Genomic DNA, 21,242 nt, shown 5'->3' with positions numbered 1-21,242 from the left:
CTTCAGTTAAAAGGCATTAACTTGTTCCAACAGTTACAGCTTTTGTTAGAGTGGTTGGCTTATAATTTATCCTCACTTCATTACCCTTGATACTGTGAAAGTCATGAAAATGAGGTTAATGATCACCTATTTTAGAAGCTCCTGATTGTCTAACAAATTCTCCTTGTCTGTACCAAAAAATGTAAAGATGACAATATAGAGAAAATGAATGCCTGTGTTAGGGTGTAAAGGCTGTAACTACCAAACAAAATCTTAAAAATTTTACATGTATAACATTCACGTTAACTTTGATTTGCAAACGAACTCACAGAGAGATCATTCAATTTTTTTCTTCAATTTCAGATTGACGATGAGCGAGAGTACATTCAGAAAGTTTCAAGGGAAGATAATTCTAGTAAGTTGAAAATAATTATTTGATATTAGAACTTGATTATTTTAACAAGCTTTTCGCAGATCATGCTATTATTTGACAGGGGAATGCATTTATTTCTTCTGCACCTAATTATACTTGGTGTAATGAAACAGGGACACATTTTATGAAAATTTTATTTTATTAAGAAGCATTTTACAAGCTGCCAAAATAGGAAATATAAATTTTTGACTTAATAGAATGATTTTGATGAAACCATAATCTTTTTTTTTTAATGTAACTCTTACAGCTTTGTTTGGTCTTCCCCATCGGGTCATTCCTCAACAGCATATTGCAGTGAACACCAGTCGGTAAGGAAACTGATACAGATATTTAAAGCCATTTTAACATTTTGCTTTGGTATGATAAAAAATAAATAGATTCCAAGTTGCCGTGGGTCACCAGAAGTGGTAAGAAGATCAGCGACGCACTCAGCTATGCCTCGTATGCCACTTTTTTTGTTCTTACCATAGTTTAGGTAATCTGGGATCTATTACTGAACAGAACAGGCCAATTTGTTGCGATTTTCCTCGATCACAGGTGCTCCCTCCCTAACCATATCGCTTTTGCAATACAGAAGCCTTTGAAGAGGGACTGTCGCTAGCCTTAAAAAAACACAAACGTACGAAAAAGCCAAACTTTAGCGCCAATGGTGAATTTTTTTACAGCCATATAATAAATATATTTTCGTATTAAGCTTAAACCTTGTGGTCTTAAATTTATTCTATTTCCTGATGACGCAAGCATGTATTAAAACTTTACTATGAATTGATTTTTGTCACAGACCCGCCCTTAGATACGTCTACATGTTGGAATTCCATCCATCCCTTGGTCTAGCCAGCAGAGTATACGAGGCATTGCAGAGCGCTTTGAAGGTATGCATTTTTTCCTTATTTTTGTAACTTGCATGAAGTATTTCTTGGTGGATTTTTTGAGTGCTAGGCTGTGCCTTAAAAACAAAAAAAAATTAAACTCGCCTGCTCATGCATCTGTGAATTGCACTCGGAAGCAAGTCATCAAAAACCTTAAAATCGTAAATATCATGGAAGATCCTCTTACAACACGACTTTGTAAAACTGTTGGCTGTTAGTTTAGTTAAACAAGGGTAAAGAAACTAAGTCGCCAAGGTAATTTTTGCTCAGCAAGCATCTTCAGCACTTTCAATTTTATCGATATTATCAGGTAAGCATTCTTACACCCTGATATTTCCTTTACTTATTTATCTATTTAGTTACTTATCTACCGACTTATCTATTTATTTCTTCATGCATTTTCATTTTATGTTATTTTAATCTAATATGATTATTTTTAATGTGGCCTTTTATCTCTTAAGTGATCATGGTATTTTCCCAGTTTCTCAACGTGATTTCTTATTAGATGTTTATCCAGATACACAAACCAAAAAGTACAGGAGAGATGATATCACTTGAACGTCGCTTATATGAAGTAGCACAAAAGGAATGGGACAGTCAGGAACCAACTGGCCACTCATTTGCACTTCAGACACAGAAAGACGTGAGTACTACAGCCTTAAAACAAGGGGATGGGCCACTGTGAACGCTTCAATAATAAAATTTTATATAAAAGGTTGATCATTGAAGCTCTTATCGCAATTTCTGTCATAATTTCTTTTAGTCTGGTACTTTCACAATGACAAATCGAACCGATTGTCAGTAAACATTCAAAATTAATATCTAACACCTCAATTTTGTTCTTTCATCTCAGCTCTTTTCTGAAGTATTCGTGGAAGATCCTATCTTTGTTTGTGAAGTTGCACAGTCCCTGATAAACCAAGCTTTCAATTCCAAAAAGGGTGGACGAAAGTCTGTTAAGGAAAAACAAAAGGTACTCACGGAAACCTGGTCAAAACTGTTGGAGGTAAGCAGTGCGATGTCTTAAACGGGTACATACCCAAAAAATAGAAAAATAACTTTTGTTTTTACCTTTTTTGCGGTGTGAGGAACTTTACAAATGGTAGAGTAAGCGGCTCATATTTTCCTTTGAATGTTTCAGGTTATAACTTTAAGACACAGGCTCATAACTGCTGCCCAGGAAACAGATGTAGTCACGAAAGTAAGTGTGTTTCCTGGACGATTACTCAGGTAGTCTTTCTCTGTTTAACACCCTATTGCGACAGCAATCCTCTGATTTACCTACATTAGTATGGATCATGGCCATAGGCCACGCAATCGCCTTGCCCAAATACCAGGAGAGGCAAGTGTATGCAAATCCTCTCAAGCCAGAACTTATCCCAGTTTCAGTATTATGAAGCGACTTGGACTATTGCTACTATCTTGTAAATGGGATATTTGTCCATGGAAGGTTGAGTTTCACAGGACAGTTTCACCAGTGTAAAAATGGCAGGATCTACGCGCATGGCATTCTGCATCACAGTTAGACATTCCCATCTCTTAGAGACTTGCGCCAAGTTAGAAATTTACTCATGCTAAATTCGGTGATGCTCACCTCAAAAGAGTTAACAACATTTGTGTTTCCACAGGCATACAAGCGACAAGCCAAAGAGATTGGATTTGATGAATACCATGCGTTTCTTCGTGCCGTGTCGTTTGACTTTGCACAGGCAAAACCAGATGCTGAGATACAAAATGTTCTCATTACCGTGGTACAAGAAGATGATAGTAGGGTAGACAGGTGATAACAAAACCCTTTTCCTTTGTTGTTGTTCTGGTTAAGTCTATTTGGCTCTATTCAGAGCTTTTCTCTTCTAAGTGTCCCGAGAGCAAAACTTAAGTAACCACTGTAACGATATAGATGTAATCGTTAATTCATTTCCGGTCTATGTTACGTCACTAATGCCATGGTAACCGGCAGACCATGCTTTCCGCTTCAGCTTTTCGACCTGGGTGTGTGTGCGTTGAATAAACAACACAGTCGTAGAACTGTTTCTGCCTTCTTGTTCTACATCCGAATAACTTTACAACCACAACGGCCAATCGGTAGAAAGGAAAACATCAGAAAGACCCTTTTTGCTTTTTACCATGAAGGATCGTTTCCCAATGTCCACAATTGAATATGTTTATACCGTGTTATTCTGGTTTTCATTTTTCTTCCCCATGTCTCACTCTGTCTGGGTTTCGCACTTTTTTTTCAGATACACACCAGCATATACTCCTCTGGCCATTCAAGAACTGGATGAAAAGCATTTGGGCACGTTCAGCTTTCGCACAAGAGAAGGAGTGTTGCAGGTACGTTGATAACACATCGAACAACCCAGTGTATAATTGTATAAAGATTGCACTAAAAAAAGGTCTTTAGGATGTGAACGAGGTCGAGGTTCATACTTTATAAGACTATCAACAGGCATCAAAAGCTGTCTGAAATGATACTCGTTATTAACAGATCGAACTTCGGCTTCGCTTTTATTCGATTCTGTTAATCGCTCACATGATTACAGACCGAATTGGACTCTTCTCGGTCCTATAACCATTATCAATCGTATATGTGATCAGAATCCCTCCATTGCAGATTATGTCAGGAACAGGCGTGGAAAAGTTACAAACGATCCTAATGGCTCAGGTCAGTACAATTGATCAACCTGAACAAATATCGATCGATTATACGAAACTGTTTAAATTATCTCTCTTTCGATACAAGCTTTGGATGGATACCTCCACCTCCATGCATACTTGTATATTTATCAATAATGGTCAAATCGTTTTACTTATACCATGTGATTTTCGGTTGGATGATTTGATCACTTATAATTACTTTGGACACCTTGAGTATCTGACCTTTTGCTTTGCCTGTAGGTTGTTCACAAAAACCTTATCATTGCATCCATTCTTCAACTTGACGGCTGTTCAAAAATCATCAAAGCTGCAAAAGCGAAGGAAGCAGAAACCGAGAAAAGGTATTTATCCAGAGATTAAGTCAATTAAACTGCAAGATGAAAAAATGACATTGAAGTGCTTTTTTTGATGTTGCAAACCCCAAGGGAAATTCATCCTCGAAACTAGTCAGGATCGAGACACTTGAAGAACGTTTCGAGGACCTCCATCGCAGTTTCGAGAAAATAAGTTCTTTTTTGGTAAAACAATAGCGAAGGGCAAAGTACAAGCTAAGTATTTGAAGCATCTAAATTATTCTTTCATTTTTATCATTGGTTTTTTTTTTTTTTTTTGAGAACTTTGATTTTAATGTGGCCATTTTGGAAACGCCGGGCCCTATAGGGTGCGATAAAATGACTGAAATGTCGCTTCTAATCTACTTACATGAATGAATTAAACAAAGCCTGAACAAATGCAAAATTTTGTCCTCCCAAGCGGTCACTTGATTCTCTTGAAATTTGATTCGCTTTCAGCGCTGGATTGTCCCCAGGCTCCTCGCATGACACTTCCTTTGCCAGTCGGCCTAGTTCAGGCGAGGGAACGTCTGCTCATCTTGCACCATTCTCCACCAAGAGACTGGACCGAGAGTTTGAACGTAAGCTTCAGGAGGTGTTTGTATCGGTGCAGTTGGAGAAGGTGTGTTGCAAAATAGGAAAACATCTTTTATATAAATTCTTGTTTTCTCTTTTTCAGCACAATGTTTTATTCTTCCAAAATATTGCTTTTTCCCGCTGGACTTTCGTTTATCAATTAGAAATCACGCTACATTTTTGTAATCTGTCAAATATAAAATTTCCAAAGAATAAAACAGCGTTTTGTTTTTCCAGACGTTTTTGAGAGATAAAATGTTAAATGACTATATACACAAAAAGGAACAATTGGGAACAGTCATGAAGAACATTGATGAGGTTATCAAGCTGAAAAGGTGAGTTTCCTTACTCAGTCGTGTAAACAAATTTATAAAAGAGATCAATAAACCAGTTGGAGATAGCTGTTATTTAGAAGCTGAACGCATTAATCACAGACGGAGAGCTAACGCTCAGAACATCTGCTTAAGAAAACTCTTCACGGTGGCCAATTAACATTATCAACTCAGTTGTTAAAACCAAATTATCTTAAAATATCCCCCACCGACGCAGCACCACAGTTTCTTTAGAAAATTACCCGGTTATTCATTCATTCATCCATTCCTAGATTATTTGTTCACTTTATTCCTACGCTTCTTTGCTTCAGAAAATTAGTCACGGATTTCTGCGAAAACCTTCACAAGAGAGTTTCCCAGTATTCCTTGCAGTCGCAGGTAGTTATTTCCTCCTGCAAATTTCGATATGCCACATCGTATTGATATACCTACGTCTCTGGTTGTGCCACACAATGTGGACGTGGTCACAGCTTTTGGACGACCATTTTAACGGTGGCCATCCGTAATTCATGTTAATATTCCTTACAACTTTGATCTCTTTCGTTTTGGTGCTTACCCTATCATATCAATGTTACAATTTTGTGTTGTTGAAGAAAAATTAAGCTCTCAGAAAAAAGGTTTTTAAATTTCCTGAAGTGACTTTTTCAAGCCAAAGTTAATAAAACAGGGTTAATATTCAAGATTGATTGTAAACTTCTTAGTGATTTATGTGGTATTTTAAATCTTTTTAAAACCGCCGTGGTTGGGGGAGACTCGTCATCTTCACGAATATTCGGGGCAAAAAATCGAGGTTAAACTTAGGAGTAAGGCCATTTTATTTCAGTATTTTCAATTTTTTTCTTAAATACGCTTTCCTGTATCTTGTAGATAATCGCTTATTCTGCAAGTCTGTTAAATCTTATGGCTGACTTTCCAACCACAAGGTACGTGTGAGAATTCATTGTACAGTCCATCACACCTTATGTAACAGTTTAAAATTTCAGACAAGGAAAGAACCTTAAAAAAGCTCAGCATGCTTAGTTATATTAAACGAAGAGTGGCCATGAACAAGGCTTGATCAAGTAGAACCAATCTTGTGGTTAGCAGGAGGGTGGGCTTGAAACCGGGTTGCCTGATCCTGAGACCAGCGTAATAACAATCCTGCCACGCTGGCTCCTTTACATTTTGTTGGAAGAGGTGTAGTTATACGAGGGATTTATGGGATTAGAGCCAGTCTACATTGGTCCGCGGATACGCGAGTCATAAGAACTGGGTCGAGTTTTCTTTCTTTTTTCCCCAGCAATCCCCAGTCGATGCCTCGACATCGTGTACTCGACCCAGTGTTGTTTTCTCCCGCCCCAAACTTATCGTACCTTGGCCGGGTAAGAACCGTCATTAGATCCTCGTCTTTGTTTGTTTCTTAGAGATGCTCATTTTGTTATTGGCGAGGAAGATGAGAAGAAGACTGAAGAAGATGATAACTTAGTTTCTGATCCCAAGTACGTTACATTCACTTGCTGTTTTTCCCTTTTGCTGTGTTCCACCTATCCATCTTGTTTTTCTCTCTGATTTTGTTCGTGTTTTTGTTTTTAACTTTATCTTATTGGAAGGTCTTAATATTGTATTCTTGAGGGCTTTCTTTGAAAAAGCAAATTATATTAAGGAGAGCGATTTTGCTTTCGAGGGAGTCATAAATCTCAGGTTCTTGGAAAACGAAAAAATGTCTCAATAATTGCATGTCAAAGAGGTAGAGCAATGGAGTGTCGAAAGCCAGTATTTCAGCTCACAGTTTTCCTAAAGCTTCGCTCTCGGAAAACTGTTCGCTTCTTGGAACAGATAATGTCCGCGGACAAATATCCGTGCATATTTTCGCACAAAATAGAGGCTATTGTGTTTATCATCGTGCAACACACATGAAAAAATTTTCACAAACAGCACGCTGTATTTATTTTTTTAAAGATTAAATCTCTACGTTCACACCTTAAGCCTTACTTTTTTCTCAGGCAATTCAGACCCAGGCCTCGAAGGCTGCTGTCGTCCGATGGCAAAAGTTTACTTAACCTCTGGTTTATTCCTCATTACACCGAGGTAGAGGAAGAATATTCAATAGGTGATGAGCGGAAGGCGTAAAATAAGTTACTTATCAGCATTTTACAAATGATAACCTTACAACTTGTGGAATATGAACAACCTTGCTAAGAGCTCAACAATTGTCTCAATTGAGTGTCGAAATCAATCAGAGATCGCATCGGTTTTGCTGCACTTCTCTTTTTAATTGGTTCAAAAAGCGACTTGGTCACCTGTGTTTTCCCGCGCTTTGGGAAGTTGGCCTGGTCATACTTTGAGTTCTCATTGGCTGTTAAAGATATTTTCCTTTCTTCTGATTGGCTGTTGCGATGACTTAAGCTTTTGTTTGACGAAATTCAATCGATGAGCGCTCTCAAATCATGTTCTTACCTTTTTTTAATTTTCAGATAACAAGGATGTTTTCTAAAATGAAAGGAGATCAAAGAAACGCAGCTCTCAAAGTGATGCTGGTGAGTTGTTCCTGTCATCAAAATGATCCTGTGTTTATTTTTTCACCAATAAACCAACTTCACTTTCCCCTCAGAGTCTTTTAGTTCTATATTTAGAATACTTGTGAACAAAGATGCATTCATGATCTAAATGCGGTTTCCATTTTATTCTTGTTATAGCAACTTATTTCATCGCTTCACGACATCTGTCAGTACCTCTGTGCGCATGCCCGCCTTGGCAGCTCGCATGCCCGACTTGGATCACAGAAGCTGGAATTTTCTGGGGTGACCGCTGACTGGGGAGGCACTGAGGGCATCGGTGAGTATGCAGCTAAGAGAAAACCTTTTAAAGAGCCTTCATCTCAGTGGGATGTGGTTTACCTCTACCTCTGTCCCGATTGGCTTTTTTGTTCGGAATATGAATCTGTGGTATTGGTTTGGTGAAAATCGATGAAAAAGCGCTCTATCTGTGCTATCTGCATTACCAGCTCACTACATTACTGCACAACCAAATTGTCGCAAATCTCTTAGTAACGAAGTCTTTAAGGTAATGGTAGTTTTAGTTTTTTTTTCGTAAGCGCACGCGGACGAAAATCCAGGTCCCTCTTACGTTTAGACTGTGCAAGGTTTAGAGATTGAATACTTTTGACACTACTCGCTGAAAATATGCTTCATCATATTTATCTCTTCACTTATTAATCCAGGTGCTGAGTTACGTGAGATTCAGAAACAAATCAACCATCTGGAAAACCCGCACGATCCTCAAGAGGTACACGAATTAGTTTAGACAATTCCCCTTACTGTCTCCCATACATTTCGTTCATTTTTAGTTCTGAGAATTTAGTGTCAATCTTAAAGCATTGCGTTTCTTCACTTACCTGCTTTTCGCTTTATCGATATTGGAGGTAGAAAGAATTTATTGATCGTGGTTTTTGGGGGTGAAGGCTTACCTTGAGAGAACTGGTCAGCCAATTCAGAGTTTATTCTTACAAAATTTCATCATCTGTTTCTTAAAGCCCCAATGTTGTTTTTCGTTTTGTTGAAGGTTGCAGACTTCCTTGCCAAACGCCGTGATAATATGTTTTTGGAGTTCGACATTTCCATCAGTCACTCAGTGCGGGACACTTTCCTTTCTACTGGAAACGAAGCTGCCTATAAAGTAAGTGGTTAGCGTGCTTGGAAAAGAAGCATAGATAGCGTTTTACTACCAAAGCAATCTCATAGGATAATTAAAACCCTTACATATGTTACTATCACGAAGAGCCATGTCAAACTCGAAGTAAATATACAAAGCCAGCATCAAAGGCTGTACACCGTGGAAAACACACAAATTCGTGATTGTTTCACGTCTTGTATATAATTGGTAAAAATGGCGATGCGCATTTCTTTAAACCAATCACACAGCATACATGCGAAAAAGCAATTCTAAAATATTTCCGGATTTCTTTTTTCATGCAATTGAAAATGCTCAGTCACCTTCTGGTGGTCCGATGATTCCAAAGCTGGCTTACAAGTTGCCCTGACTTGTCCTGAGTCTCTAGTTTTTGTCTCTTTATCTCTTACAAGGCTGTTTACGTGAAATCCATTTGGGTTTTTATTGCCTATTAGCGATACTTTCCCTCGATGCGATAGACCATTGTTATCACTTTGGATTTGACTTTTTTTTGTCCATTTGTTTGTTTGTTTTTTTTTTTTAGCATTCAGTCGAAACGTGCTTTTCACGTGACTAAGCAGTTCACATTTGACTTTTCATCATCAGACCGCGCTAACACCATGATTGTCTCTATTTTGCCTCTCAGAGCATTACAGATAACATGGAGTTCGCTCTTCAAAACCTTAGCAATCTCCCCAGGTATGATAGTAGATTGATTTGTGTTAATTTTTCCTCTTAACAGCTTATAAATAGAGGTTTTAAAGAGGAGAAAAATAAGACTCAATGAAATTTCCATGTCAATATACCGGTTTTACCAATGAGATGTGGCGGACCTAAGGGAGGTTTGCAGAGGAATTGTGTTCAATTTGCTTCTCGACTTTACTTGCTTTTCCTGACTCCCCTTCCCCTAACTTTTGGTTAAGTATCCACCGGTTTGTCGTGGTAATTGCCAGGGTGACCGTAGTCTCCTTACTGGCTTATTGGTGAAGATGTTGGTTTCCCGCCCTCCCCCCTCCCCCCTCCCCCCCTCGTCGCTATCTTTATGGCTTCTAATACTGGCGAAAAATAATTCTAAGAAGAAAACCAAAAACATTCCATATTCTGAATATCGCCTTTATATGCACTGTTCTTTAATTTGCTGTTCGTTTCTCGTAGACCATGCATCTATAATGCTCAGATCTCGCTACCTGAACCGTTAGAAGCAAACGAGACTCTGGCACGAAGTTTGTATCCTTGGAGAGCCTTCCTAGAAAGGTTAGTGATGCATTGCACTTGGGTTTATTGTTTTCAAAAATCCCTTTGTCGAGATTCTGTCGAAAAATGATTAAATACAATGGATATTTGCTCCAAGAGGAGTCCTTTCTTCGCATTAATCTTTGCAGTTTCTCTTATGAAAGATGCAAGATTTATGTACCAAGCCTTGATGCAAAGAAACAAACCTGAGGACTGGGAGGGAAAATAGAACCTCTGTTAAGATGTTTGTTGCGACAAAAAGCACGCAGAATAGAGCAATTTCCTTTTGAATGTAGAATATAATCCGAGGGTTTGTTGGTTTTTTTACTTCGCTCCGTGATTGGGTTAGAAAACTCGCGCCACTCTTTCTACCAATCAGATGCAACACTTAAACAAATCACGAATTTGTCGCCTGCGTTTTCCCGCGCTTTAGGCAGTTTGTTTATTTTTTACTTTGAGCTCTCGTTGGCTATTGAAGGTATTTTCCTTTCTTCTGATTGGTCCTTGTGATTGCTTTGGATTTGTTTTTACGACACTCGATTGGGAAGCGCTCTTGACAAAGTGATTCAATGAAAACTCAAAGAAAACCTCACTAACTTTCGCGAATGGCGGAAACGGGTGGTTTAAGCTAGTGTTAATTTTGGTTTGCTTACCATTGCAGTCAAACTAGCAACTATAGATATGGAATACTTGATGTATATAAAAAAAATTTCTAAACCCATTTTTCAAGGGAGTTCGCAATTAGGATCGAACCCAGAAATTCTGAGTACCCGTAGAATGTTCTGACACTGAAATGCTGCGAACTCTTAGCGAGATTCCCTCTGACGAAGGAATCTTCAGCATAAGTAACACTTTACGGGGGCCGGTCTGCATTATGAACTAACTTGATTAAACAAAATTATCTTTTAATTCCCCCACCGACGAAGCACAACATTTCTCTGAAAATTTACCCATTTATTCTTGTTGAGATGGGTCCGCGATTCGGTCAAATAAATGTACGATATTAAAGAATGATTAGAATGATGTTTAGCAATCCCTCCAGTATCAAGTTGTAAGAAATTTTATTTCAGGTACGGTCCTTTCCCGATGATGTACTGGCAATGGGACCTCATTGGGGAGAATATGCAGCTGTGTTTAGCTGGATTACGTGATGTGGACAGGTTAGTTGTTTGTAGGGAGTTTGCGATGTCACTACGGCCACGTGTGGTAAAACGTTGCTGAATAAACTTAATTTATTTTCCACTAAGACTTTCGCCAGACGCTCGACGCGTTCAACGTTTCTGACGGTACGACATCTTCACTTCGGCATAACATGTGGATGTAGGGTTGGGTTCCAAGTAAAAACGTGACTAAATTGATGTCGAAGTTTCCTTGCTAAGAGGACGTATAAGGCCCCGTCCACACGTATCCGGATAAATTTGAAAACGGATAAATATTTATACGGTTACGGGTTCCGTCCACACGTAAACGGCGTTTTCACACACCGAAAACGGATAAATTTGAAAACGCTCTCCAGTGTGGATAAATTTGAAAACGCTGGCTAAGCGTCTCCATGTGAACGCCTTATCCGGATAAATTTAAAAACGATTTGAAAATATGACGTAACAATTCAAACCTAGTCCAACGCGTGCTCTCGGCCGATCGACCATTAATAAAAACATGGCGAATAAACAAGCTCTAGTTTCGGTACAGGAAACAGGGCTGTTTTTCCACCAAGTTTGGAACCGATTTAGTGGCTTCAATGGCTCCTAATTTTGCACTATAAATGAAGTTTAGCATGTGAACAAATCAGTTCGATCTGGAAGAACATTCCTGTGAACCCGCGAAGTGGGGTGATTTTGGACAATTTATACTACCTTTGGACAGTTATTAAGAAAATGTATGGCGGAGTGCGAGGATTTCTACCTCCAACAAAAATTGCTTCAGGAACCGCTTTAACACATACAAATGCACATAGAGCACGCAGCGAAAGGTTGTACATATAATCCACTTTATTTTGCGATCTGGAAGAACTTGTCTCCTCTGGCGGTTGTAACACAGGAGCCGGCAATTATTAAAAGAAGGTTAGCTGAAAGTGCACTGTTTTCCTTGTAGTGATTTTGCGACTCGTTTGTAACCTAAGACCGAGTTCGACATCGATGCGTGTGCGTGGCGGCCATGCCGTCACGGATTTCTGGCCATGCGAACACTGTTGATAAGTTATAGAAGCCCAAGAGCACAGCCAAGAGGATTCAGGCTCAGGATACGCGAGACTGCGGGCACATGTTTTGCTCTAAAGAGCATGCTCAGTAGGCGACGTCATCGTTTTCAAATCGTTTTTGCGTTTACGTGTGGACACCAAAAACGATTCACAAACGGCAACGTGTGGACGCGGATAAATTTGAAAACGGATAAATATTTATCCGTTTTCAAATTTATCCGGATACGTGTGGACGGGGCCTAAGTTGGCGATTTTACGTTTTAGATCTGTATGGGATGGCTAAGAAATATACAAATATTTAAAACGCACGTTTTTCGCTATTGTTCTGCTGATTAGATCTTTTTTTTTTTTGCAACGATCTCATTGCCGTCGCCGTCGTGGTTTTCTTAAAGTCCCTAGTTATAAGTTGTAAATGCAGATTGTCTCTGGGAGGTCGCATGTCATTTCTTATGAAAGGTAGTATTTTGAAAAAACAGTGATTTCTGAAAGTCATCCTTGTTAAGTGTAGGGTCATGATTTGGCAAATGAATTCCTTTTGCTTTAGCATTTGGAAGCTGGAAGCCCTAAATCAACAAAATATTGAATTAGAATTACCCAAAATATCATATTCTGTGCCTAATTATTTTAATATTAACAAAATGGATCCGTAAATTTCACCCATTTGGCAAATATGATTCAAAAGGGATTCGAAGCTTTGTTCCCATGATATGAAGTACATAAGAAACCATTATCTTCCTCTGTGCTCTTATGGAACGTTAGCTTTTCCAAATTCGCAAAGGCTATTCATTTATTTCTCTCAACATTAAGGCGACAATTAAAACCCCCCCATGTGGCAAACTGTTTCAGTAGAAAACAATCACTCTTTGACTGGAAGATTTATAGCATAATAACGATTCGGTTTCCTGCGACGCAGACATGTCGTCAATGGTGAAATCCTTGGCGTATCCCTGCTTCTGGAAGATGTTCTTCAAAATGGCCTTCCTGAATTATTTTCACAACAACCAGACGATTCGGCAGCCTCCGGCTCCACAGGGCAACGTTCTAGACCGAGCACGAGCACTTCCCGAAGACCTCCGAGCCGTCATGGCGACAAGCAAGACAGTAATGAAGATGAAGGTGGCAAAACCTCTGTTCCTGTAGAGACTGGTCCCTATGGAGACATCCCCAAGGGAGTGGTATCATTCAGCACCAATCCCCAAGCAGCCGTGAAACTGATAAATTTGTTTCTGTTGGTGTGTTCCCGTTTGGAACTTCTAAAAACTGACTGGGGATGTCGGAAGCTTGGAGTCAACGAGATAGCGACTTCTAGGCTCTACAGAACCATGTGGTAAGCCATCTATATCTGTTTATTTCCTTTCACTAAAACGTGTTTCAGACCAACTGATGTTAATGCGTTGTAAATATTTTTGTATGTTTGTATGTATGTGGGTGCACTGAATTGACCGCTCCCCTAATGAAGCTTTTAGGGCTGATTCGAATTGAGTAGTGAATACTGTTTAAAATCCCAACTTGCAAGAGGCAGGCAAGTTGACTACACACAAAATGCAGCAAAGGAGTTGAACTCGGGAGAACCAAGAACAAATTCAGTGCGTAGCGGTGTGGAGGGTATTGGACCCGGGACCACTAGATTACATGTTCAGTGTCCTAGCAACTCGGCCACACTTCCTCCTGTGTTCCAGTCGCTCAGTGAAAAAAGCGGCTTCTATATGTTGCGTAATAGTTAACTGCTATGCCTCCTGCCTCTAAAACCGCAGAAAACTTGAGAAGTTTTGTTACTGGTGTTACACGGCCCTATTGCGAACCTGAGCTAAATTGGCGTTTCTCGTCATTTTTCAGCAAAGTGTATAAGATCGAAATCCTGCAGCCAGTGTACCAACAAGTTGCTGTTAAAATGGGCCAGGTAGGATTAGAAATATTAGTCTTCAAATATTGACCCTAAACCTAACAAAGAAGGAAGACGTTATCGTCTGTTGCCACAAATTAGTGCATTGTTTATTTTTTTTTCTATTGAATTGTTATCTCAACCTTCCACCAACAGGGCCAAGAGTACGCCGCCCTTGGTGCGTTGGTGAACGACGATGAACCTTTGTCCTCTCCCCCTGGTGCAACAGAGATGGAGCTGAAAGTCAAACAGGTTTGTCCTGATTTTTGTTGGAACTGATCCAGACTGCCTCAGACCTACAAAGTGAAATATGTTGAAACTTTATAACAAAAATTCCTTGAAGGTTACTCTAAGAATAACGGTTAACCGTTTGTCGCTATTATTGTGTTTCATTGAGGATTTTTTCTTTTTGGCCCCTTTTGCAGCTCATTCGTTTACTGGAGAACTTAGAGTGCACCATGATTTATGACGTCATCAGGAGGATATCCCGTGAGCACACGTTGGTCGTGTCTGAGAGAGGTAGAGATGACGCAACACTGCCGACTGATCTGTGGAAGAGACCGGTAAGTTAATAATTCCCAGTATTCACCACTTGTCTTGGCTTAGAATATGTTCTACGCTTCTTTTAGTTGTTAGTTGTATGATTATGCTTAATTTTCTCTTTAAGTTGGGAAAACGGTAATGCTGTAAAGACAGTTAAACTAAAGTGGCTTATTGCCAAATTTATTTGTTATTTTATGTTACAGGTCATGAAAGAAAATTGCACTATCGCTAAGCCTCATCTGGTGGAGAATTTCATCCAGGATCTAATGTCAGAGCACACGGAGAAGGACGAAAGCGTTTCCTTTACAAGGGTATGAGGGTTTTTTTGTGTGTATAAACACTTTTAATCCATTAGGAGAGGGGTTGACGTTTTGGTAGGGAAGTGCTGGACTTCATACTCCACCTTAAAAGGACTGGTCTACTGGGATGATCACCTTTTACAGCCCAACATCAATATAGATATTCTCCATACTCTTCTCTATACATTTTCTGAGGTAATGAAAGGAAAATTTGTTTAATGATCACGAGCTTCTTTAGTTGGTGATCAGTTCCTTTATTCTCATGACCTTAACGGTTGATGCGATGGTGATAAGGTGAGGAGAAATTAGATGTTAGTCTCTCCTAGGGGTAAAGGGGTTACGGGTTAGTTTCCCTCCACTTTCTTTCCCACTGTAACCTTATAGTTTCGTCTCTTCTTTGAGAAGGAGGGAAACTACTTCTGAGTAATGTTGATTCTGATGGTGATGTGAAGAATTTTATCCGCCTGTTCATTCTCTCGCGCTTCTCTTTTCAAACTCATTGTCGTCTCTTTGAACTCTACAACGTCTTTTTATGAAGCGTTTTTCCATTTTTGCCGGGATTAAGCTGTATAATTCCAATACTTGCTTACAATTTTTTTGTTTATGTTTGCTTTTTTTTTTAAGGACCATTTGGACAAATGCTTAGTAAAGCTAGCCTCTGAGACAATGCTAAGGGAAAGGAATTGTTTCGAGAGGTAAAATCTTACGCTTTTAAACAGAGATGGTTTAAGGAACTACAAACGAATGCCACGATAAGAGATTAACAGGAAATATGTTTTAAGCAGTTATGTGCTAATTTGGGACACTATAAATACAAAAACAATTAACGTAAATTGTGAAAAAAAAATTATCAACGGGTGGAGGGCAAGCCAAGTGTTACCCGGCAGCAAAGTGGGGGATTTGACCACGCTTACTTCAGATTTCTAATCTAGTCTATCAGATAAACCACGTGCTCTGTCGTATCCCTGACACTGAGCACTGAAAATAACGATTTGCCTGGAAGAGCCCTCCTATAAAGAGATAATCATTTTGTTTGTTCTTGTGTTCTTTAGTCAGGAAGACATAGGATGTGATCAACTGTTTGATAGGTCTGATTAGTTGAGGTGAATCGACAGAAAACAACTAAATTTGGCAAGTTTGTTCATGTAGAATACAGGTTGGAAAGGAGTCATTTTAGATTAGAGTTGGGTAGTTGTCAGGCGTACATCATGTATTTTAAAATTTTGGAAGAGAAGAGTAGAAAATTTGGCAGTTTGGTAACTGGAAGTTAAGAGCAATATTTCAGACTTAGATCTGCGAAATGAATATTAAATTTTTTAAAATAGGTTAGGCAGTAACTTTGAAAACGTAAATTTATTATCTTGAGATTATTCGCCAAAATCTAATAACACGTTTGGTCAAGAATTCCGCAATTTAGTCGCCGCAAGGTAACGTCGTGGTTGCCATAGATTTCCGAATTAATGCAGTTCTTTCAGCGACGCAGTCAATTCCTAGCAGAGAGTATCAAACCGCGAAACTTTACTCCGGTGACTCGGAAAAAAAAAGTGCAATCTTCAATTGAGTGTCAAAAGTACTCAAGGATGGCATTGTTTTCGCTTGTCTTTGCTCAGTGATTTGGTCAAGAAATTCGCGCCAAAGTTTCAACTTTTCTTTCGCAGAATTAAAAACAATGGACGGTGACTTGGTAACTCTCAGTTTCCTAACCTTGACCTGAGTTCTCCTTGCGCTCCTCTTTACGGTTTGTGATATTGACATTGTGATTACTTTAGAATCGGTTTTGAGACACTCATTCGAAAAGCGCGCTCAACTTCGATTAATATTAAACAATCTGTGGTACGTTCATTTGGACTAACTTTGGCTTGTGCTTACTCCAGCTACGCCATGTACTATGAGAACCTCCTCCGTCATCAGCATCAGTTGTTGTACATGAAGGAGCAGGTAGGTTGAATATCAACATTTTAGGTCATCAGTTTTCTTTCACTTTACCAGTTGCTAATCTTGCTATGATTTAAAAAAGAAGACAATATTTACATTGAAAATAGCTCATTCTTCAGAGAATTTATTAGAACAGATACATCTGGCGTGAGGATATCTGAAAAAGAATCGTTAAAGTGTAGGATAGCAATCATGCTTTTACGTCACGACTTCATATATTCTGTATGGGTAGATATTTCGAAGGGTTTCTCAAGAATATCAATGAATAGAGTGCGGTTTGGCACAATAGAAAACCCATTCTACGTTTATAAAGAGCACTCGTATACCCTAAGAGACATGGACTTCAATTTGTTAGGCAGCACATTTAGCGTCTGACCAACAAGTTCCAATTACAAGAGCATCAGAGCGCGCGATCTGGAATCTGAAGGTCTGCGGTTCGATTCCTCGTGGGTGCTCGGAATTTTTTCCCTCGCCCTGTACTCGTAACAAGACGAGTGAAATCTATCGCTAAGTCCTATGTTAACCACGAGATTCCAGCTCAAAATTATCGAAACTGTAGTGGATCGCTGCGATAACAAGAGATAAGGTCTCTTACCAATTAATATCTTTAGCAAAATGTCGTTGAACAGAATGAATTTCGTTTTACACTCTGCAGGAGATAAAGCAGCATCAAGATACAATTGAAGCTAACAGCTCTGCTACCATCGTGGATGTTCACTGTCAATTAGCGGACCGAAGCCATGAACAACTGCTTGGTACGTACTCCTCGGGAAACAATCGGTATCCTTGAAACTTTGCCGGACTTTTGAAACAATCCGATACATAGAGTCGAAACCACTAATGTAAAGACGAGTAAATACAGTTTAGATTTTATGTCGTAAATTAATACATTCTTCAGTCGACGGTGAGGATTATCTGGAAATATGAGGATACGGAACAATTCGGGCATGAAAAAGTGCGCTGGCCAACTTCGCGAAGTAAAGTTGCAGCTATCTTCAACCAATAGTTTATTTGTCTGTTTGCTTCCGTCTCGTTTTTTATTTTGGGAAATTATTTTCTTTGTTTGGTCTTTTTATGTTTCTCTCGACAGAGATCACTGCTCTCCGAGCGAAGATTGCCGAGATGAGAGAGTCCCTCATGAATCAAGTAAGAAAAAAATTTCGTACCCTCTAGGTAGTAAATATCATCTCACTTATTCGTATCCTTTCGTACATTTTAGGAAAAGGAACTCCGAGAGCGAATCAAGAGCGACTTTGCATTTCTAGTTCAGGAACTATTTTCCAACTGCTTTTCGATGAAAAACAGTTTCGAGGAATTCAGGTAAGATAGTCATAATGCTTTTGTAGAGATGTGCTATTCGAAACCAATCCTGTTGAAAGGATTCGTTGTGTTCAACGACTCAACCTTGTGACTAGTTAACCTAGCCCTTAGCATACATCGTTCTTGTGTTACAAATTCATTCGTATTTGGTGGCGAAGGGAAGGGCGACGGGGGAAGCTACGAAGCTACAAATATAAAAATGGGGGGGGGGGGGTGGGAAGGTGACACAGGTCTCCGCAGTTACAGTTAATTAATCTATTAAAATGTAAACTAAGAAAATCAGAAATGTGATCATTGTAAAGAAATCCGTCTCGATTAACAAAGATTTTGACGATTTTCATTTTCCAGTTTCCAAACACGGACTTCTGTGTTTGGCATGTTACATGATATAATTCTCGTTTCCATTCCTACCAGATTATTTCTACACGATGACGTTCATGAGGGACTGAGCGACGTGCGTCGTAAAGCCGTGGAAGACATGAAAAAACTTATAGAGAAGTCTGGAACATTAAAAGGTCTTGTTCGGCTCTTAGACTTGTTGTTACTGACGCAAACACAATCGATTCTCTTTAGATAAGATTCGTTTTTCGCAAACCCGATATCAACTCCAGGTTCCTTGGCGTGGATCTGAGTCTTTGAATAAATTTCCCGAGATATCTCAAAAGTCATCGGGTCATTTTGATTTCGGCCATGCTTCTAGAAGGTTCGTTTTTCTTCTTAACATGAAAAAAACACACCCGTACTCTTCACTGTTCGCATGCTACCGCTCTACATGCATTCTGTAGCTTAATGAGGAGTATGCGTCTAGTTATCTACAAAGCGTACCACTGCTGAGGGGAAGCCTCGGATCGCACGGTTACCTAGCATCGTAGAAAATATACGTTAAGAATGTGCTATCTTTGTGGTACATTTGTATGGTAGAGGACGAGTCTCCTATTTTAACCATATAATGAATTGCGCTTACTCCTGGGTGAGGTGGAAGCATGAGAGCAAATATGTCTAGATGGCTGATTTCACCCAGTATTGGCACGAAAAATCCCTCTAAGGGAGTATTAAGTTTTCAGAGGAGGTGATAAGTGAAATTTTTTCCTATAACTCTGCAGAGGAAAGCGAAGCTGCTTCGAAACAAGTTTTAGCCAAGTCAGAACAAATCAGAAAATTCCAAGAAGAAAACAAATACCTTGGACAACTGGTGAGTACAAATGTACTTTTTTTCAATTTTTTTTCCCATTTATTTCTTAGTCATTACTAATTCTAGCATGAATACAGAAACACAAAATGTAAATGACAATAACAAAAAGTATGTAAAAGCGTCTTTATAACAGAATAGCAAGTAATTACCGTCGAATACCAAAAGTAAGAGAAAAGAATACAGTATATGTACTCTATGAGGTAGGTGGGGCGGTCCAGGTAGGATGGAGCTGTAAGGAGATGTAATTGTTGGACAGTAAAGGTTCTGTTTTTGTTTTAGAAATTTCCATAAATGCATTTTTTTTCCTGTTCTTTATTTTGAATACACAACTTTTTGACCAATCCGAAGCAGGTTTGGTAGAAGAGTGTTGAACTTTTTCCTGTCTCTTTTTTTTTTTTTTTCCAGTTCCTAAAGATAAAGACAATGAATAACTGGAAGCGAACACGTCTCTTTATCCGGTATCACGACTCGGTAAGAATTCCATTATCCTTTTTAGTTCATTAGCTAGCTCTAAGCCAAGTGTGCAGGATTTTTTTAAACTTCGCAGAAACTTGAATCTAGATGTGCTGATTACAAGTCAGTGATCAAAAATTGGGGTGACTTTTCTTTTTTTTTTTAGTTAAAGCCGCGTGAAGCTAAAAAAAAAGGTTGCTTCGTAGAAAATCTAGTTTTCCAAGGGTGACGTATTTATGAAAAAAAAAAAAAAAAAAGGAAAGAAAGAGAATTACTTGCAGCTTGTTGAGAAAGAATTTCCAAGGGAACAAGCAAATAAGTGTGAGTGGTTCGATCTACTGAGGAATTGATGATTGAAAAAACGCGAAACTACCTTTAGGGGGTACCGGAGAAGTCTCAAAGAAAAGTCTAAGTAACACTATTCGCCACACCCATCAACTTGGTTGTGTTCGGCCAGGGATATTTTTTACCAAAGGCCGTTGTTGCTTTGCATAAAGACGTTTACTTTGGTTCTAGTTTTTCGATTCTTCGCTGAAAATCACTCTTTTAGATTGACGTTGATGGTTTGTCTGTTTGTTTTAAAGGTCGAGAGTTTACGAGATGAAGCAGACAAAGCCAAACGAGAGTGCTTAGGAGTTAAGAAGATTGCAGAAGAGAAAGAAATACTATTTAAACAAGAACAAGCAGCTCTGAGAAAGGTACTTAATCTAATCTAAACGAGTACCGTACACAGGGAAACTGTCAGCAGTTACTTTAAAAATATAGATTTCACCTTTTTTCTGGTGAATAATGTTTAGATCCAAGGTGAGACTTTGAATAAATCAAACAGCAATCGTCGTTGAAGACGAATTTGAATTTGAAGGTGAGCAGCCCCTTGGCAGACTATTTCCATTATTATTACTATGTAATGTTTTTATTGTCATTATCATCATCAGTATTGATTTTTTTTTTTTTTTTTTTTTTTTTTTGTACAGGCTCTTTCAGAGGTGGAGCGAGAGTGCCAGAAACTGCGTAAAAAGCTACAATACGAGGTAGGAATGGACAAGAATGGCTTGAATGAGTTTCTGGTTTTCGTACAAAAAAGATTTACAAAAAAATTGAAACGACTGTGCTTTAGCGTATAAATGAAGTCTTTTAGTCTCAGAAACATTAGCCAGTAACTCGACTTCGTAATTTTAGCCAGTTAGCCAGCAAAAATGTGATCATTTTGATTAGGCTCATCAACGGCGAGGTGGTCTCATACTAATGCACATAATCCTCTTAACTTTCTTACTAAATATATAGCTGGTTGCGGCCTGAAAAAGGAATTAGGAATCATATTTTGGGAATAAAAATTATCATAATACTAAATCTCCTCA

The 21,242-nt window shown here is 38.9% G+C and overlaps 1 protein-coding gene across 1 annotated transcript in view; it reads left to right on the top strand.

Moving 5' to 3' along the window:
• The window catches only part of LOC113664184 (uncharacterized), a 37,191-nt gene that overhangs the window by 11,942 nt on the left and 4,007 nt on the right, over positions 1 to 21,242 (top strand). The window contains exons 21-58 of the mRNA XM_089188789.1: positions 343 to 394; positions 660 to 720; positions 1,194 to 1,284; positions 1,787 to 1,924; positions 2,135 to 2,287; positions 2,423 to 2,482; positions 2,910 to 3,061; positions 3,522 to 3,615; positions 3,896 to 3,946; positions 4,180 to 4,280; positions 4,731 to 4,893; positions 5,085 to 5,182; positions 5,491 to 5,557; positions 6,047 to 6,102; positions 6,583 to 6,657; positions 7,162 to 7,246; positions 7,633 to 7,695; positions 7,855 to 7,993; positions 8,379 to 8,443; positions 8,720 to 8,833; positions 9,474 to 9,526; positions 9,983 to 10,081; positions 11,131 to 11,220; positions 13,174 to 13,587; positions 14,097 to 14,160; positions 14,299 to 14,394; positions 14,568 to 14,705; positions 14,889 to 14,996; positions 15,609 to 15,679; positions 16,859 to 16,922; positions 17,575 to 17,674; positions 18,010 to 18,065; positions 18,139 to 18,239; positions 18,654 to 18,754; positions 19,343 to 19,431; positions 19,837 to 19,902; positions 20,469 to 20,582; positions 20,859 to 20,915. Of these exons, the coding sequence (XP_089044915.1) occupies positions 343 to 394; positions 660 to 720; positions 1,194 to 1,284; positions 1,787 to 1,924; positions 2,135 to 2,287; positions 2,423 to 2,482; positions 2,910 to 3,061; positions 3,522 to 3,615; positions 3,896 to 3,946; positions 4,180 to 4,280; positions 4,731 to 4,893; positions 5,085 to 5,182; positions 5,491 to 5,557; positions 6,047 to 6,102; positions 6,583 to 6,657; positions 7,162 to 7,246; positions 7,633 to 7,695; positions 7,855 to 7,993; positions 8,379 to 8,443; positions 8,720 to 8,833; positions 9,474 to 9,526; positions 9,983 to 10,081; positions 11,131 to 11,220; positions 13,174 to 13,587; positions 14,097 to 14,160; positions 14,299 to 14,394; positions 14,568 to 14,705; positions 14,889 to 14,996; positions 15,609 to 15,679; positions 16,859 to 16,922; positions 17,575 to 17,674; positions 18,010 to 18,065; positions 18,139 to 18,239; positions 18,654 to 18,754; positions 19,343 to 19,431; positions 19,837 to 19,902; positions 20,469 to 20,582; positions 20,859 to 20,915 (3,759 nt within the window). The remainder of the gene's footprint in view (positions 1 to 342; positions 395 to 659; positions 721 to 1,193; positions 1,285 to 1,786; positions 1,925 to 2,134; positions 2,288 to 2,422; positions 2,483 to 2,909; positions 3,062 to 3,521; positions 3,616 to 3,895; positions 3,947 to 4,179; positions 4,281 to 4,730; positions 4,894 to 5,084; positions 5,183 to 5,490; positions 5,558 to 6,046; positions 6,103 to 6,582; positions 6,658 to 7,161; positions 7,247 to 7,632; positions 7,696 to 7,854; positions 7,994 to 8,378; positions 8,444 to 8,719; positions 8,834 to 9,473; positions 9,527 to 9,982; positions 10,082 to 11,130; positions 11,221 to 13,173; positions 13,588 to 14,096; positions 14,161 to 14,298; positions 14,395 to 14,567; positions 14,706 to 14,888; positions 14,997 to 15,608; positions 15,680 to 16,858; positions 16,923 to 17,574; positions 17,675 to 18,009; positions 18,066 to 18,138; positions 18,240 to 18,653; positions 18,755 to 19,342; positions 19,432 to 19,836; positions 19,903 to 20,468; positions 20,583 to 20,858; positions 20,916 to 21,242) is intronic.

This window comes from Pocillopora damicornis, chromosome 1 (assembly GCF_964200805.1).
Source record: "Pocillopora damicornis chromosome 1, jaPocDami1.2, whole genome shotgun sequence".
Taxonomy (NCBI): Eukaryota; Metazoa; Cnidaria; class Anthozoa; order Scleractinia; family Pocilloporidae; genus Pocillopora; species Pocillopora damicornis.
The sequence above is the reverse complement of the archived record's forward strand: the minus strand, read 5'-3'. Positions and strand labels throughout refer to the sequence as shown.